This window comes from Hyla sarda, chromosome 1 (assembly GCF_029499605.1).
Source record: "Hyla sarda isolate aHylSar1 chromosome 1, aHylSar1.hap1, whole genome shotgun sequence".
Lineage (NCBI taxonomy): Eukaryota > Metazoa > Chordata > Amphibia > Anura > Hylidae > Hyla > Hyla sarda.
Genome location: NC_079189.1, coordinates 103,045,085 through 103,064,040, shown reverse-complemented (window position 1 = coordinate 103,064,040; position 18,956 = coordinate 103,045,085). Strand labels below are relative to the sequence as shown.

Here is an 18,956-nt window from a genome sequence, read left to right as displayed (position 1 = left end):
ACATTGCAATATCAGGAGCTGACAAAAATACAAATGGCAATTCGTGGTTGTTGGGCCTATATTTAAAGGGATGACCCTCCTTTGTCTAGAGAATAGGGGGATGCAATGCCGATTTAGTGTTGGTGCTTAATTCTCCTTTTTCTTCTGTGCAGCAGGCAGGCCGCAGAGCTGAGTGGCTGGAAGAATTGCTGTGCAAGGAAAAATCAGAAGGTGACAAAGCACTAGTGCTGAATCCACTTCATTATCAGAATTCGTGGGTGTTCGAGCCAAGGCCAGACCCCCACTGATCAACGATAAACGTCTTGCATATTCTAGCAATATACCACCATCTTAGAAGATGGGAGTAACCCCTTAAGATGATATAAGCAAAAGATGTAAGTATCTATTGTGAGAAAGCGTGTTATGGTCTGACATGGATAGCCTGGGGATTTTCAGCAATTTCTAGATGCCATAAATTACATAGAATTGAAACAGACAATTTGAGTTTAAACATTTTTTATAAATAAAATAAAAACTTTATTGTATCACGCTGAAGTAAAATATAATTAAAAACGGCTCAGTTCTTATAGGGGATCGCACTTACAAATTCCAGTTTTGTACGGCGGACATGACAAAAAAATGTAAGTTCCATAGTTAAAGCACATTTCCACATGTTACTGTTAGGATTGTTAAACAGCTGGATGAAACTGATTGAAAAGGAGTAAAGAATACCAACTCAATTGCAAAAGATGCCTGTAAATGTTTTTATATATATATATATTTTTTTATACAAGGATAACTGTAAACATGTTAATTCAGCATTTGTAACCTTACTACAGGGGTTTTGCCAAGATGAGAGCTTTCTCCCTTTCCACAGAATGGGGCTTAAAGGGGTACTCCGGCGCTTAGACATCTTATCCCCTATCCAAAGGATAGGGGATAAGATGCCTGATCGCTGGGGACCCCCGTTAAAATCACCCCAGTTAAAATCAGTCCCTGGACCATGTTCGCTACGGGTCTGATTGCCGGCGGCGTGTGACATCACGCTCCGCCCCTCAATGCAAGCCTATGGGAGGGGGCGTGACAGCTGTCACGCCCCCTCCCATAGGCTTGCATTGAGGGGCGGAGCGTGACGTCACACGCTGCCGGCCCTGTGGTCGCCGGTAATCAGACTCTGAGCGAACATGCTCCGGGGACTGATTTTAACTGGGGTGCTGCGTGCAAGATCACAGCGACGGGACCCCCGCGATCAGGCATCTTATCCCCTATCCTTTGGATAGGGGGATAAGATGTCTAAGCGCCGGAGTTCCCCTTTAAGTACCTGATCACTGGGTACCAGCTGCTGGGGACCTCAAATTATCACAAAAACAGGGATCCCTTGCCCCCCAAAATATTGAAGCAGCCTTATGCATGTTCAGCCACCACCCCATTTACTCTCTTTACCCCCTTAAGGACCAGGCCAATTTTATTTTAGCATTTTCGTTTTTTTCCTCCTTTTCTTCTAAAAATTGTAACTCATATTTTCATCCACAGACTAGTATAAGGGTTTGTTTTTTGTGCGACCAGTTGTCCTGCGTAAGGACATCACTCATTTTACCATAAAATGTATGGCGCAATCCAAAAAAATATTATTTGTGTGAGAATTATTATTATTATTATTATTTTTTTTCAAAGATTTTATGGGGAAAAATGGGAAAAAAGGATATTTTACATTTTTATTGGGGGAGGGTATTTCTTTACTTTCATTTTTACACTTTACCTATAGCAATCATTTGATTGCTAATACTGTTCAGTGCTATGCATAGGGCATAGCACTGATCAGTGTTATCGGTCATCTTCTGCTCTGGTCTGCTCGATCTCAGATCAGAGCAGAAGACTCCGGGAGACAGCCGGAGCCAGGTGAGGGGACCTCCGGCCGCCATGCTGGATGATCGGATACCCCGCGGCAGCGCTGCGGGCGATCATCCATTTAAAGTACCGCACTGCCGCAGATGCCGTGATCTGTATTGATCACAGCATCTGAGGGGTTAATGGCGGACATCAGTGCGATCGCGGATGTCCACCATTACCAGGGGGTTCCTGGCTGCTCGCGGTTACGACTGAGTGTAAATGTACGCCATGGTGCGTTAAGTACCACGGCACCATGACGTACATTTATGTCCATTGTCGTTAAGGGGTTAATATAGTGTTCCAGTGTAATTAGCAGACACTTTCCCATTCACTTGCTTTTAAAATTTTCAACATAAATACCTTTAAAATGTAACAGAAAAAACGGCCACTAGGTGGCTGTTTTGTTCCGTGCCACAAGTAATATAGTGAGTTCAGTCTCCTCCCGACCTGGCATGAGACCAAACGCAGGAAGCGTTTCTCTGCACTGAGCTTGATTGACAGCTGCACAGAAAGTGAAAGCGCCACAGATTCTCACAGAAAGTTGCACAGACAGAAAGCTGCAGGAGAGCCTTACTGAAAACTACACAGACAAACATGCACAGAGCCTGAGGTCTTCTATTCATCACAGGACTGCAACAATGTGAGGGTGGAAGTGGTCCCCCAGCAGGCTTCAGTGATGTCATGCCTGCTGGGAAACACCAACTTTCTCCTGCTGGAAAACTGCACTTTGTGAGCAGGAATAAAGTTATGATACACAGCTTTTTAAAGCTCTGAATTTTTATTTTATTTTTTCAAGGGTGAGAGTAGTAGTTCGGGAAAATAGCCCTAGTTTAGAACAGTTTATTTGGCTAAAGGTAATCTTTAACATTAGTAAAATCTTAGATAAAGCAGTTTGGATTTACACTCCACATTTATAGGTCATACTGCAGAATAGTAAAAAATAATGAAGTTTAGGCCCTAAGTTTTCGTGCTGCTCCTTACTTTTATGAGTGGACCCAGAGTTAAGAGAGAAATTTGTCCAGGAGTGTTCCCACTGAAAAAGAGTACAATCGACTGTTCCTCAGACTTACCTGGTCCTTGAGCATAAGTTAGTGATTTAACAGTGACAGATATTCTGTCCCCTAATGCACAGTGTGGAGTATTATTATAAGTAATACAGCTGCAGCCTGCCTTTTCGTACTGTTAGCACTTACACAGCCAGCAGTGTCAGGCTGCATCACACGTCACGCAATATGATCTGTTATATAACTATCCAGCTGGTAAGTGTATGGATTGACCTCGTCACGGCACTCATTCTTAGGGCAGATATAAAGACCTTTAGTAGCATGACATGGACCTAGAAATGACCCAAGTGGGTGGGTGAGTAGCAAAAAAGTGTACACTACAAGGGCCAAAAAATAAATAAATAAAAAAAACATGCTTTTTTCATGAAGCCTGTGCTACCAAACAGCTTCACTACAGAGAATATATAAGCTTCACATTACAATCCATGCATAGAATAAAGTGTGGAATCTATTCTCACCTTTAAAAAGGGAATTACTTCTTTCATAATCGCCTTTATTTGTCGGTCAAGCTGCTGAGTATCGATACGTGGGCAAGGAACTCCAGATCCATCTTCATTGAACAATCTGCTGTGGCCTCCCTCATCGGAGCCTGTTTAAAATGAATATCTCAATATACTTACACCCAATGGAGGAGATTTATCTAAACCAGTGCAGAGGAAAAGTTGCCCAGTTGCCCATAGCAACCAGATTACTTTCATTTCTAACAAGGTCTCTGCAAAATGAAAGTAGCGATCTGATTAGCTGCTATGGGCAACAGGACAACTTTTCCTCTGGACAGGTTTTGATAAATCTCCCCCAATGTCCTTATGAACATTTTAATTAAGCACACACTGGTAAGTTGCAACTTATTACAAAGTGTGGAAAAAATGGTTCAAGCCTTTCCGTCATTAAAAACAACAATGTCAGAAGTTGCTGATTGCACTGGATCTATGCAGAGCAATGCCCCAGCTTCCCTGGCTAACAACTCACAATCGCAGCGGGTCTTGGGAGTGATGTCAAAAGTTAACAATAACAATTTTAGTACTTTTAGAAACCTGTTCCCTGTCCTGTAGGTAGAAAGGGCCCACCCCTGTAAAGAATATGCCAATTTCTCCACTCTCACATCACTAGGACGTGAATGCCTGCTGGTGTAAGCTAGCCTTTCATTTCAATTAAATGGTGTGAGAACATGAAGCACTATCCTATTACTATATTCAGTGACGTAAGTAGTTAGTACTGCCCACATAAGTTTATATAACTTGAGGGCATTCTTCACTGACAACATTCTTAAAGTTGAGAATTTACCTTCTAAGTTAGTGGCAGCATTGTTAAGGTTATTGCAAGAATCAGCAGCTAAATTATTTTCACTCTCAAGTTTCATGCGCTCATATTCTCTCATTCTTGCCAGTGCTTGATCTAAATGAATCACTGTGTTACCTGCAAGTAAATGGATAACACAAGCTTAAAATCAGTTTGAAGCCTGGCATCATACAGTGCTACAACAGGCACGGCTAATAGCCACATTAAGAAATTTAACACCGTTACATAACATTAACACCTACCAAGATCATCAGTAGCAAATGGCTCAAAATTGGAAGAGGTTGATAAATTGCTTAAATTATCCCCATCATTTTGTTCACCTTCATTGAAAGCTGGACCAGTTGAATTTTTTGTAAACATTTCCTAAATGTAAAGTCAAATAAAGGATTGTATCATCGTGTCTTTATAAATATACACTCTTACTTAGTTACAGCAATATAAACTTACAGCAGGGTTTGACAAATGTGTTTGAAATCTAGGAGGCAGGATTTTTTTTTTTTTTAAATAACTAGTGTGCTTTCTCAGTTTTTGCACCGTGTACTGCTTTTTGACCACTTATAAAAAAATAAAATAAAAAAAATTCTAGGATGTGAAAAAAAAAATAAATCAGCAAATTTGGCTTTGTGATCACAGTTTACTGTGTGGGATCAGAAATGTGATAACCATCGTTATAAGCAGGGGATAGCTGGAGAGAGCAGCATCACAGACCCATGACGCAGATGTAAGCCATCCAACCCTTTGCAGGGAAAACCTGAGAAGAGGTGCCTCCCTACCTGCACATTATCCTCCCAGGGGTATATTGAGAGCTATTTTGGACATTCTGCTGCTCTGACCACTGTACTGCCTACTGAGAGGGTCCAGGAAGATGGCTGCTTGACCGGGATATGCTGTTCTGCTACCCCAGCAACAACAATGCAGGGATGTAGTTTCCACTTAACCTGACATGCATGAACACTCCCCTTCAGTGCCTGCTAAAGCTGTATGTTGCTCATCCACATCAGCTGCTGCAATTAACCCCTAAAGGACCACGGGCGTATGGATATGCCCTTGGTCGCTGGTACTTAAAGACCAAGGGCGCACCTGTACGCCCGCGGGAATTTCGGTCTTCGCTGCGCACCGGGCGGGAATCAGACCCTGCTGATATCGATCAGCAGGCACCCTGTCAAAATGCCCAGGGGGGTCATCAGACACTATACAGTGGTCTCTAAACTGTAGCCCTCCAGATGTTGCAAAACTACAACTCTCAGCATCCCCAGACAGCTGTTTGGGCATGCTGGGATTTGCAGTTTTGTAACAGCTGGAAGGCTACAGTTTGGAGATCACTGTGCAGTGGTTGCATACCTCCAGCTGTTGCATAACTACATCTCCCAGCATGCCCTTCGGCGATCAGTGCATGCTGGGAGTTGTTGTCTTGCAACAGCTGGAGGCACACTGGTTGGAAAATAATGAGTTAGGTAACAGAACCTAACAAGACTTTCCAACCAGTGTGCCTCCAGCTGTTGCAAAACAACAACTCTCAGCATGCAAGGTCTGTCAGTGCATGCTGGGAGTAGTCGTTTTGAACCAGCTGGAGGTTAGTCCCCCATGTGAATGTACAGGATACATTCACACTGGCGGGTGGGTTTCCTGCTTCAAGTATGAGTTGCGGCAAATTTTTCACTGCAGCGTAAACTCTTAGCGGGAAACTCGCTGTAAACCTCCGCCTGTGTGAATGTATCCTAAAAACACTACACTACCATATAATAAAGGGTAAAACACTACATATACACCCCCTTACACTGTCCCCCCCCCCCCCCAATAGAAATGAAAAACGTATTGTACGGCAGTGTTTCCAAAACGGAGCCTCCAGCTGTTGCAAAACAACAACTCCCAGCATTTCCGGACAGCCACTGACTGTCCAGGCATGCTGGGAGTTTAGCAACAGCAGGAGGCACCCTGTTTGGGAATCACTGGCATAGAATACCCCTATGTCCACCCCTATGCAATCCCTAATTTAGTCAAATGCACATGGCGCTCTCTCACTTCGGAGCCCTGTCTTATTTCAAGGAAACAGTTTAGGGCCACATATGGGGTATTTCCGTACTCGGAAGAAATTGCACTACAAATTTTGGGGGGCTTTTTCTCCTTTTACCCCTTATGAAAAGGAAAAGTTGGAGCCTGTTCGAGTAAAAAAAAAAAAAAAACATTTTACACTAACATGCTGGTGTTGCCCCATACTTGTTTATTTTCACAAGCAGTAAAAGGAAAAAAAGACCCCCAAAATTTGTAGCGCAATTTCGCCTGAGTACAGAAATACCCCATATGTGGAAGTAAAATGCTCTGCGGATGCACAACAAGGCTCAGGAGTGAGAGCGCACTATGTACATTTGAGGCCTAAATTGGTGATTTGCACAGGGGTGGCTGATTTTATAGCGTTCTGACAAACGCAAAAAAATAAATACCCACATGTGACCCCATTTTGGAAACTACACCCCTCACGGAATGTAACAAGGGGTACAGTGAGCCTTAACACCCCACAGGTGTTTGAAGAATTTTCGTTAAAGTTAGATGGGAAAATGAAAAAAATAAAAAAAAGTTTTTTCACTAAAATGCTGGTGTTATCTAAATTTTTCATTTTCACAAGGGAAAATAGGAAAACAAAAAAACAAAAAAAAAGAACCCCATATGTGGATGTAAAGTGCTCTGCTGGCAAACTACAATGCTGAGAAGAGTAGAAGCGCCTTTGGGCTTTTGAAGAGAAAATTTGTCCGGAATTGAAGGCCTCGTGTGTTTACAAAGCCCCTATAGTGCCAGAACAATTGACCCCCCCCACGTGACCCCATTTTGGAAACTACACCCCTCACGTAATGTATTAAGGGGTGCAGTGAGCATTTACGCCCCATAGGTGTCTGACAGATTTTTGGAACAGTAGTCCGTGAAAATGAAAAATGTAGCGTATCCAGACGAAGCAAATTCGAAAGTTTCCGAAACGCGTCGATAGCTTTGTGGACTCTTTGTGCCCCCATAGTGACGTCACTATTAGCCGCTCACATCACCGAGCTACTTACCACGAGGAAGCTGGTTGAGACACTACATGTCGGAGCGTTCTCCTGCTACCCCCGCTCAAGGACCACCACCCTGAAAAGTGACTTTTACGATCACCAACAGACACCAGGTACTTATCCTTACTAGGATATCATATTTTTCCCCTTTCTAAAGCAACTAGGAACCTTTTCTTTATCACAATTGCAGCGCTGGAGTACCCCTAAAATGGGCCAACTCTAGAAGGATTCACCATTTTTTGCTTTTAGAAAGTGCCATAACATAACCACTCTATTTATCCTTGCATCATACATTATTCCTTACATCAGGTATTCTATCAGTATTCATTTATTTTATAATCAACTTATAATTCATGTTTGATTATTGCTCCAGTATAATGAAGTACTACTAATTGGAAGGTAGGATATTGTTTCTTTCATCTCCTATTGTCATTTTACATTTGCTATTTCTCCCAGCGCATACTCCTATTTTTCTTGTCATTTACAAATCTGTTTAACTTTCTGGCACCAGTTGATTTAAAAAAAAAAAAAACAAAAAAAAGGTTTTCCACCGGAGTACCCCTTTAAGTTGCAAAAGTTGGGGCACAATTGGAGGCTGCCATGTGATGGGACTGGGAGCTGCAGCATCCTCTTAATGGAAAGGGCTGACAAGGACCCCACAAAAAATTCTCAGTTGCCATGGTGACCTGGTATCTAGAACTGTCAAGCCCTGCCTTAAAGGTTTATTAGACCCCCTCAAAATCTAATAAATTAATTGGTTTCATGCACATGACCATAAAAAATGTTTTATGGAAAACTTCTTGCCTGGAATCATCACTTTTAAAAGGGGGAATACAATGGGGGAGATTTATCAAAACCTGTGTAAAGTAAGAGTGGTGCAGTTGCCCATGGCTATCAGACTGCTTCTTTCATTTTTAAAGACCTGTAAAAATAAAAACAATCTGATTGGTTGCCATGGGCAACTGCACCATTCTTCCTCTACACAGGTTTTGTTAAATCTCCCCCAATGCCTTTGGTTTGTTACATGTTTGAGGTTGGGCAACCTTTCTAGGCACCCTATTCAATATATTTTTTTTTTTGGTGGTGTTTATCCGCTCACTTACATATTGGTACAATGTCTTCTAGAGCACTGTTCCAAGAGCACAAGTGTCTTTGGCAGTTATATGGTCAGTGGCACTTTGTCAAAGTAGTAGGATGCAGTCTTGTAACCTAATTTAAGTAGCAAATCCTAACAGGATCACAGAGAGTAGTTATAGAATAGGAATATTCGTTGGCTACTTACAGAGGATAAAAATCTTATCTGGGTTATGTGATGGATGCAGAGGGGCTATTTTGAGCTATTTATTGTAACCAGCCATGTGTGACCACACGACCAGGACATCGGTAAACAATGAAAGTTCCTATTTGAAGAGCACAAGCAGTAAGCTTGTAAACCAGGAACAATTGACACAAATGATACTAGAAGATTGTACTACATTTTCATTATGCAATAAATGAGTTAAATCTGCTTTAACTACAATTCCAATGTAACTTTTCTAATGCATATTCCTAGAAGTAAGACGCTCCAAAGTAAGCAGTCCATTTAGGGTAAACAATTGTCAGATCAGATACAGAAAAACTGAAATACATACATCATCTGTTGTAGCCAGGCTTTCACTTGGTGTAAGCTCAGAGTTGGATGCCATCCACCCAATAGACTCCACAGGCTTGGTATTGTCAAGTTTCATGTCTGTAGCGTCTGTGACACATCTGGTCACAATATCCTAGAAAATTAGAAACTAATGAGATTAAGAGATATCTGAGATAGTTCATTTTTTTTCACTCTTGTTCATGAAGTGTGCCTGGCATTCAAGCAATCCCAGATATAGTTACATAGTTAGTATGGTTGAAAAAAGACATACGTCCATCAAGTCCAAGTGTAAGGTGATAAGGGAAAGGGATGTAGTTTTATAATTCTGCATAAGCATTATTTGCAACAAATGAACTAGTGTGAAACAGTTTCTAATTCCAAAATCCTTTTAAACTACCATCAAAAGAAATGACAGAAGGGGCAATGTGCAAGGGATGTTACCTGTAGAGCAAATAGTGCTTTTTGTCTTAGATAATCTGTATTCAAAAGTTGTAGTTCATGAAAGAGCTCAATAAGAAAGTGTGGACGGCTTTCATTTTGTGAAATCAGTGTAGCCACTTCTGAGTAAATGGTATCCCGCAACGCTTCAAACATTGAAAAGTCACTTCCTGCCTCTGTAAAGTAAAATAAGTGTCAGGCTTATTCAAGAACGATAAAATTATAGGAACCAAAAAAGGTAAGATACTGTGTAAAGCTTCCATCATGAATCAAAATTATTCTATTCTACTAGTTGAATGTGGCATGCATGCAATGTGGTTCTTAGGCCATAGTGTGAGTCTAGGAAAAAACTACAATGTAATGTAAACAAAAAGGGGGTTTGAAAGACCAATGTATAGGGCATAGCACTGATCAGTATTATCAACGATCTTCTGCTCTGGTCTGCTCGAACTCAGACCAGAGTAGAAGAGCAGGAGACAGACTGAGGCAGGTGAGGGGACCTCTGGCTGCCAATTTAGATGATCGGATCCCCGCGGCAGCGCCACGGGCAATCCGATCATTCATTTAAATATGCGCATTGCCGCAGATACAGTGATCTGTATTGATCACGGCATCTGAGGGGTTAATGGCAGACATCAGCGCGACATCAGTGCGCTTTATGTCCCGCTATCAAGTTTGATTGCAGATCTAAAGTGTTGACAGCCTAGCAGCGGCTATTAGCTGTAGCTCAAGGCTGATTATTCCAGCTGGGGGGGGGGGGGGGGGGTGTCGCACGGTACAGAGCGGAACGACTTCACAATCCCGCTTTTTTTGTGCAGTGATTTGTAGTTTTTATAGGTACCATTTTTGTTCTAATGGGACTTTTTGATCAAGTTTTTTTCTTGTATCAAAGGTTCAAATACTAGCAATTGTGGATTTCTTTTTCCCATTTACACTATTCATCATGCAGTTTCATGGTGACATGATTTTATTAGAAAAATAAGAAGGGGGAGGGTGACAAACATATTAGGGAATGCACATTAACTTTCTTATTTTTAACATTTTATTTACAATTTTTTTGTACGAATAGGGGACATTGACCTTCAATCTTTCGATTGCATATACTTTACAATGCTTTGCCTATGCTAAGGCTGCCTGCACAGTTGGAGAGCCAATCAGACGACAACAAAAAAGATCTGAGAGGACAGTTCTGTTCGGTCTGTCCTCTCAGCTTATGAGGACACTGACTTCGCAGCGCAGCTTTGATCATGGCATCTGATTTGTAGGGATAATGTCTAACATGACCCTGATTGGTGATGTCTCGCATTAACCCACTAATTTTCTTCCTGGTGCCGGTGGTCAATGCATCACACTACCACTCAGCCTATTGCTGAGGTGGGACATCGCTGTGGTTGGCGATTAGCTAATCAACAGTGTGACACGTTGACCATCGGCAACCAGAAAGACTTTGGCACCGGAGGACTGGAGCGGCTTAAGAAATTCCACTGTGTAAACTTTGCAGCAGAATCATGTCCGTGTGGAATATTCCGGCGGAATTCCGCACAGACATTCCGCCATGTAAACATAGCCTAATAGAGGATGTGCAGCAGCAAATGTCTGATTCCATGAAGAGCCTATCATAATGGCTTATGTGTAGTGCAGGGACGGCTGCATAAATAAATGCTTTATCGGTCTAGCCGTGTGATAGAGCTGTGCTTGTTTACCGGGCAGCTCCAGCCATAAAAACAAGATTTTTATGCTTACCGTAAAATCTCTTTCTCGAAGGATCCATTAGGGGACACAGACCATGGGTGTATGCTGCTGTCACTAGGAGGCTTGACACTATGGCAACCAAAAAAGTCGGCTCCTCTCAGCAGGATATACCCGCCTCCAGGCCCTGAGGTAATCAGTTTTAGTCCCAGAGCAATAGGAGAAGACCGACAAGTCAAGAGAAAACCACAAACTGTCCGAACAATCAGAAGAAAAGGCAACTGGACACCCTTCGGACAGATAACTGAAATAGGAACACCAGAAAAGGGTGGGAGCTGTGTCCCCCAATGGATCCTTCGAGAAAGAGATTTTACGGTAAACATAAAAATCTCCTTTTCTCTATCGGCTCCAATGGGGGACACAGACCATGGGATGCACCAAAGCCGTCCCTTGGGTGGGTAAGGAAATCAGTCAGGTGGACGGCTGGACCACCGCCGCCTGCAACGCCTTATGGCCCAGAGTAGCATCAGCTGATGCAAAGGTATGAATCTGGTAGCACCTTGAGAAAGAGTGGAAAGACGACCACGCGGACGCCTACAGAGCTACAAAGGCCGAAGCCACGTAGCGGAGGGCCCAGGATGCCCCTAAAAACGGGTGGAATGAGTCAAAATCCTGAAGGGTGGTATCTTCCCCTTGCAGCGGTAAGCTCCCGAAAAGGTTGTCATGTCCAACAACCACAACAGGTTGTGGAACAAACATTTTCAGGGATGAGAAGGGGCCAGACAAAAGGACGGTAGGACGATGTCCTCATTGAGATGAAAAAGTCAAAACCATATCAAGTACGAAGGACGGGCATGGACGGAAAATAAAACAACTTGTCCAGGTATACAACCAGGAAGGGAGAATTGCAGGAGAGAGCTGCCAGCACCGACACCCTCGAAACAGAGGGAAGAGCAATAAGGAACGCCACCTTCTGGGGGAAGGAGGAGAGAAATGTCCCTAAGAGGTTCAAAAGGGGGGCCCTGCAGGGCATCTAAGACCAAGTGCAAGTCCCAAGGGAAAAAAGGGGACTGATAAGGAGGGCAGCATGTGCCACTCCCTAAACTAGGTTCGGACATGATAATTGAACGTCAGAGGACGTTGAAAAATAATGGAATTGGCCGAACCCTTGACCCTTAAGGGAGCTGAAAGCCAACCACGACCGGAGAAAAAAAAAGGCAGAGTTTCATACCAACAGAATAAGACCGCCAGGTATGGTGGTAAATCTTTGCAGAGGAAGGCTTGTGAGCCCTCAGCCTTCCCTCTTGGGAAGAGCAACCCCGGGTCCTCAGAACCGCTGTCTCAACCGCCACGCCGTCAAAGGCAGAGACTGTAAATAGGGGTGGCACAGGAGACCCGATATAGGAGGTCTGGACGATAGGGAAGGCGCAGCGGTAAGTCGTTCAGGAACCTGACCACAATGACGTACCATGCCCGCCAGGGCCAGTCTGGGCCACGAGAATGGCGGGAACGCCCTCTGCTATGAGTTTCCTCAGGACCCCAAAAAGAGAGGAAGGGGAGGAAACAGATAAGGTAGGGCAAAGCCCGACCAAGAGAGAGGAACGCTTTGGTTGTGGCGGGACATGCAGAGGTCCATGACTGGAGCATCCCAGAGGTTGCAGATCACTGCAAACACCTCCGGATGTAGGGACCACTCGCCTTGGACGGCTGAGAAAGACCACATCCCAAAACACCAGGTATGAAGAATGCCGAGATGGCCGGAAACCTGAGTTCCGCCCAGAAGGGAATTTCCCAAGAAGCAATCAAAGAAAGAATTGCCCTATGCCCCAACATGTTGAAGGGGAAAAGAGCTTCTCGGGGGACCAAGGCCCCAGACTGACCGGGCCTTGAAAAACACCTCCCCAGCCCGACAGACTGGCAGAGAGGGGCAGGAAGGAGCGCCCCCATGGCACAGCCTCCACGGCCACCGTTAAAGACCGAGGACATCCACACAAAACCGAATGGAAATTGGAGCAGGGTGCCGAAGTCATCAGACTCTTGATAAGAGAGTCAGCCGATTGGTCGGCAGAGTCGAAAACGGGCAGAGGCCACGTCGGACTGGAGCCCCAGGAGAGTGGTTGGACTTGTCCCGATTGACCATCCAACTGAAGTGAGACAAGGTCTGGAGGTTGAGACTAAGACTCTCCAGGATCTGGGCCCTGGCTGGAGCTCTGATTAGGAGGTTGTCCAAGTAAGGAATCTCTAATATAACTGTTGTCCGTAAAAGGGCTATCACAGGCGCCAGGACTTTGGTAAAGGTCCGCAGAGAAGGTCAGACCAAAATGGATAGTCACAATAGAAAATGACTGTCCGGGGCTGCAAAGTGGAGGTACCGCTGATGACCGTGAAACAATGAGATGTGGAGGCAGGCATCCTTTATGTCCATCAAGGAACAAAACTCCCCTTGAACCACGGACGCCAGCACCGAACGGAGAGAGACTCCATTTGGGATGGGAAAGCAGAAAATGCTGGCTGAGATACTCGAGAACCAAGAACCTCAAAAACATTCCCCTGAAGGAACCGGGATAAAAAAAAAGGAGTTGGAGCACGCCCCGAACTGCCCTCACTAGAGAGGGGAACCGGAGGGTCCAGGAAGAAAAAGGCAATCCCATGGGAGGGAAGCAAATTCAATCCTGTATCCGTTGACTACCACATCCCTGAGCCAGGAATTTTGGGTCCAGGCATCCCGGAAGAGTAAGATGCGACCAACCACCCGAGAAAGGCCGGCGGGTGGGGAAGATCCTTAAGACCGAGGAAGGCCTACGGGTGTCTGATGGGGCAGCAAAACGGCTGGAACGGATAGCCGACCTCCGGGAGGGACAGATCCAGAAGGAGGAAGCCCTCTTCCCGCGAAGACGCCTGGCTGGACTCTTTGTTGGAACCAAAGGTCCGCAGAACCGGAAGGAGGACTTACGACGGAGAGAGGTTCTGTAAGCCTTATCCGGAGGTAATAAAGAACTCTTCTCCGCCCGTCGCCTCACTTCCTGAAGGAGACGTCCACATTCCAGGCTTAAAGCCACATGGAGGGACGGTGGCTACCAAGTACCTTGTGGCAAAGGGAGCACAGTGGCTGCGTATGGAAGCAGAACACAGAAAATCTCCAGCTGCGGAGCATCGGAGAGCTAGATTAAATAAATCCTCCAGAGGGATCTTGAAGACCACCCTGGCGGAGTTGGGAGACCATACTGAAAGGGTCTTGACACCCAGGCCGAAGCAAAAGCAGGAAGAACCTGCTGTCTCAAAGGCAAAGTTGGCTAAAGTCTCAACCTTCATGTCCGCTTGATCCTTAAAGGCAGCCGCATCAGCCAACGGCCGGGTAGGCGCCTTAGAGAGGCGGGAGACCGGCAGATCCACAATAGGAGAGGAGGTCCACCGAGCAATGAGGTCCTTGGCAAAGGCATACTGCGCTTGAACCTACTTCGTTTCCTGAAACTTCTTGTCAGGGTGCCTCCAGGCGGATACCAGCAGGGCGTAAAATTCAGTGTGAGAGCTGAAAGTCTTGGGTGCCGGACGGGCACGAAGAAAAGAGACTTCTGGAGCCACATCCGAAGTTCCTGGGTCCTTTAGATGGAAGGTGTCTCTTATGGCCGAAACCAATGAGTACACCACATCAGGCATCCGTGCGGTCCTTTGAGTCGGAGGCTGAATCAGAAACCTCATCCACAAGTTCTCCAGGTGAATAGGAACAAGGTGAGGCAGCCCTGGAAGAGGTCGGGCACGATGAGAGGAAACTTCTAGACCACGTCCGAAGTTCCTGGGCCCTTTAGCTGGAAGATGTCTCTTATGGCCGAAACCAATGAGTGCACCATGTCCGACAAATCCGAGCGGTCCTCTGAATCAGAGGCCGAATCGGGACTTCATCCACAAGTTCTCCCGGTAAAATATCCCTATGACGCTTGCAAGCGCGGCAGTAAAGGGAGGAGACCGGGACCCTCTGGAGGGCCGATGTAGGGAGGACCACACCAAGGCAGTCACCTGAGCCAAGTCGGACATAGACTGGGAGAGGGAAGAAACCCAGACTGGAGGGATCCGAACCCCCGGTCTGCGAGGGCATCTGAGTAGGAATAGCAGGAGGGTCTGGGGGAGCAGTGGTGCAGACAGAATAAGTTGGTTCAGCAGAACCAGACAATTTCGTGTTACAGCCCTTACAGGTGTAAAAGGTAACCAGGGTTATCTGTTTAGAAGGAGAACAAGACTGGCTAGGACATAAAAAGTGAAAAAAGGTCACACCCAAGTCTGAGGCCCCAACAGGGCAGCCACTGAGGAGAACTCCGGCGAGCTGAGAAGTGCTGAAAACGCTGGAAAAAATCCCAGAGTTAATGCACTAGTCATAGCTCCTTATACCATGAAATAAGGGAGAGCTCAATACCAATGGCAAGAGGGGGTCGGCTAAACCACAGGGCGCTTGCTGATTGGCCCTGAGAAAAACCTCTGCAGTGCGCACACCGCACTGAGTGGACCATACATTTTTGCGGTCAGAGAGCCCTGGCAGCTAGGTGGACGGAGCAAATCCGCACAGTGCCGAAGCTGAACACATGCGGTCGGCGTTGGTAATGGCGCCCGCTCCCGGCCCCGAGCGCATATGCGAAAGACAGAAGAAGGGAGTGGGCGAAGACATAGGCGGCAGCGTGCGCTGCCAACAGAAAAAAGCAGCGCTATACGCGGCCGGGCCGAGGTTGCGCCCGTAGAGAAAATGAAAGTGCCGCCGCGGCTGATGTCAGCAGCTGCGCGGTACTCAGAAGAAGCACCGACAGGCCGGATGGGCGGAGCTAATGCGCCCCGGCCCACCTAAAAAAAAAATGCAGCTGAGGTAATAATGGCGCCCCGAGCGAACATGCTACTGGGGAAAGGAGCGGGCCAAGAACCGCCGGCAGCCTCCGCTGCCGAAGAGAAGCATGTCAGGGCGCTATGTGCGGCGAGGCCGAAGAAGCGCCCGCAGCGAAAATGAAAGTAGCCGCGCTCATAAATGTACAATGTGAAGCACAAGCCCCTTGCACCACTGCTCTGTCCCCCAGCCTTATAATAAAGGAAAGGACCCCCATGCAGACAAAAAGGAGGGAAAATCCCCCTTGCCAGTCCTTATGTAACAGTGGGCTAAAAATTGGGGGTCTCTAGAGGTTGAAAGATCCCACCTGAAGAAAAAAAGGGGGGAAATACTCATCTCATGCTTAAGAACTTACCTCATGAAAGTCTTCAGAATGTAGTCTTCAGTCAGCATTGTCACCTGCAACAAGCCAATCTCATAGCGAGGCGAACAGGGAGGTAGGGGGGACCCGGACCCATGAGATACAACCCCAAGCACTGACCGTTGGCGAGAGGGGGTTAACAGTACATCCCAGATGCCTGCCACCTCTCGCAATGGGAAAACAGTGAACCGCAGTTCCTGAGTCCCCACCTGAAAACGGTAGGAAAAAGGAATAAAAGAACTAACACATTCCCTAATTAGGAAAATAAAAAATAAAAGACCTGGTCCGAGGAGAACCCCAGACCAGTGTCTATCCTCCTTAGACACTAAGCTGAAACGGATTACCTCAGGGCCTGGAGGCGGGTATATCCTGCTGGGAGGAGCCGACTTTTCTGGTTGCCATAGTGTCAAGCTTCCTAGTTAAAGCAGCATACACCCATGGTCTGTGTCCCCCAATGGAGAAATACACTTTTAATAAGCCAATAAATTACCTGAAGAAATATCAGCAGTTTTATTGTCCTTCCTTAGTCGTTCTATGTGATCACAACTGGGATTTGCTTCAGTCACTTCCTCAGTCTGTGCATGTTTGTTGCTGCTTTCCATAAGTTTAGCAGCACTGGAGGCACTTCCACTTTTTAGATCTGTAACTAAATAACCAAAAATAAATTACACAGTTAATATTTCTAAATTTACTATTTAATTAAAAAAAAATGGTAAGCCAAAATAATGAAAAAAAAAAATAAAAATACCACGGTTCTTCAATCCTTTACTTTTATGGTGGAAAATTTTTCTTTTCTTATTCTTTGTCTTTGGAGTTTTGTCCTTGGATGCTAGGCTCGCTTGGGCTGATGCTTTTCGGGATTTATATGTTTTAGTAACTGTTGTGGGATCTCCTGGATCAGGCATACTGCTCAAACTCTCCACTGACTCTTCATCGTACTGTCGCATTTGCTTTACAGAGTTTCCAAAGACTGAAAGTCCTGGGTCCATGAAAGGAGATGTTTTAACTTTATCTTCATTTTGGTTTTCTAATCTGTGACCTCTGCTGTGTTCTCCTTCATCAGCTGCTTTAGGAGAAGTTCTGAGGGAAAATTTAATGTAGTTTTAGGTACAACAGACGAGAGATGCAAAATATAAGAGCAACATAAAAGAATATATGTAACTTGCTGACAGAGCTGAATATATCCTTTATTCAGAGTGGATGGCACTACTAACGTGTTACTATCATTAAAAAAAACTTTTGATATATGATAGTCATGTCAGTTTTGATCAGTCGGGTCTGGGTGTATAAACCCCCACTGATCACTAAAACAAGTGGGGAGAGGCGCTTGGTTAAGCACTTCTGTCCTCATTGTAGGAGACTGGTTCTATAAAAAGTCTATGGAGCCTGTTCAAGACAAATAAAAATGTTGAGGTCTCTATGAAATTTAAAACCTTTATAAACTTTCTAAAGCATTACATTTATGGTACACTATTCAAACTCCTATTTTCAATATGTTGGCACTATTTCAATAAGAAAACAACTTATACAGTAAAGAATGGAGTGAGAGCTAGTAACAAAGAAAAGTTTATGTCATAATTTAACTGCTCTGTATTGTTCCAGCCATAAATTACTACTGCTAAACTATATAAAATGGGAACTTTTATATCTGTTAGTTCTAGGAAAGGAAACAAAAACAGTACCTTTGCTTATCTGCTGTACTGGACGAATTACTTTCAAAAGGTTTTGGAAAAGCCATGTACTCCGTTTTGCCTGAAGTGTTTGGATCATGAGGCTGGAGTGGTATATCAGGCTGAGAAGCAGAATTACGAGTTAAGTCTCCAATACCGGGTTGAAAGACTGAATTAAAATTCACACCTATGTTAAACCAATGAGAGGCAAAATAAAAGCAAATTATAACATACAACTGTAAATACAGAAGCAAACAGCACACATCGTACAGATAAGAATTAAAAATACCTGGCATCATGTTAGGAAAGTTTCCAAATGGAGGTATGTTAAACACATTCATGGGAGGTGGGAGGAAACTGAAATTATTAAACATATTAGGGGACGAAGGAGGTGGTACACTACTGGCTCTCTCTTGTCTTTGTTGGCTGCTTTGGTGAATGTGTTCCTGCTGTTGACACATATCATTCAGCATCTGCTTCAGCCTGCAAATATACATAAGTATACATAAATATGCATACATAAAGTTACATACATATGTAAAAAATTAAAAATACAAAGGCAAACATTGCAAGCCCCAAAAATCTACTGAACTTTAAAGGGTTACTAATCTTCTTATAATTAGGATAAGCTTGTGTGTGTAAATAAGAAGTAGCACTATTTCTGGCCATTACATTGGCTTTACCTCTAAATATAAGATTCTGTCAATTTGTCCCTAGGCTACAAATATAAACAATACATTTGTAGCCCAGGGATATATATGAACATTGATCATAACTTTCTCTCTGGATACATCCAGCTACAAAAATAGAGAGGTATAGTCCTAAGCTAAGTGAGTCCCGGACCATAGACTATATACCATTCAGATACTTTATATCAGTGGTCTTCAACCTGCGGACCTCCAGATGTTGCAAAACTACAACTCCCAGCATGCCCGGACAGCCAACGGCTGTCCGGGCATGCTGGGAGTTGTAGTTTTGCAACATCTGGAGGTCCGCAGGTTGAAGACCACTGCTTTATATCATAACCTGGA

General features: G+C 44.7%; 1 protein-coding gene across 12 annotated transcripts in view; it reads right to left on the bottom strand.

Moving 5' to 3' along the window:
- The window catches only part of PCM1 (pericentriolar material 1), a 175,261-nt gene that overhangs the window by 18,650 nt on the left and 137,655 nt on the right, over window positions 1–18,956 (bottom strand). For 11 of the 12 annotated variants that reach the window (XM_056559117.1, XM_056559133.1, XM_056559153.1 and 8 more), the window contains 9 exons: window positions 18,215–18,408; window positions 17,938–18,112; window positions 17,004–17,335; window positions 16,746–16,901; window positions 9,345–9,517; window positions 8,905–9,036; window positions 4,475–4,595; window positions 4,218–4,349; window positions 3,392–3,522 (listed from right to left, as the gene is read on the bottom strand). In XM_056559117.1, coding sequence (XP_056415092.1) covers window positions 3,392–3,522; window positions 4,218–4,349; window positions 4,475–4,595; window positions 8,905–9,036; window positions 9,345–9,517; window positions 16,746–16,901; window positions 17,004–17,335; window positions 17,938–18,112; window positions 18,215–18,408 — 1,546 coding nt within the window. The remainder of the gene's footprint in view (window positions 1–3,391; window positions 3,523–4,217; window positions 4,350–4,474; window positions 4,596–8,904; window positions 9,037–9,344; window positions 9,518–16,745; window positions 16,902–17,003; window positions 17,336–17,937; window positions 18,113–18,214; window positions 18,409–18,956) is intronic. The other variant, XM_056559143.1, reaches the window with a different exon arrangement.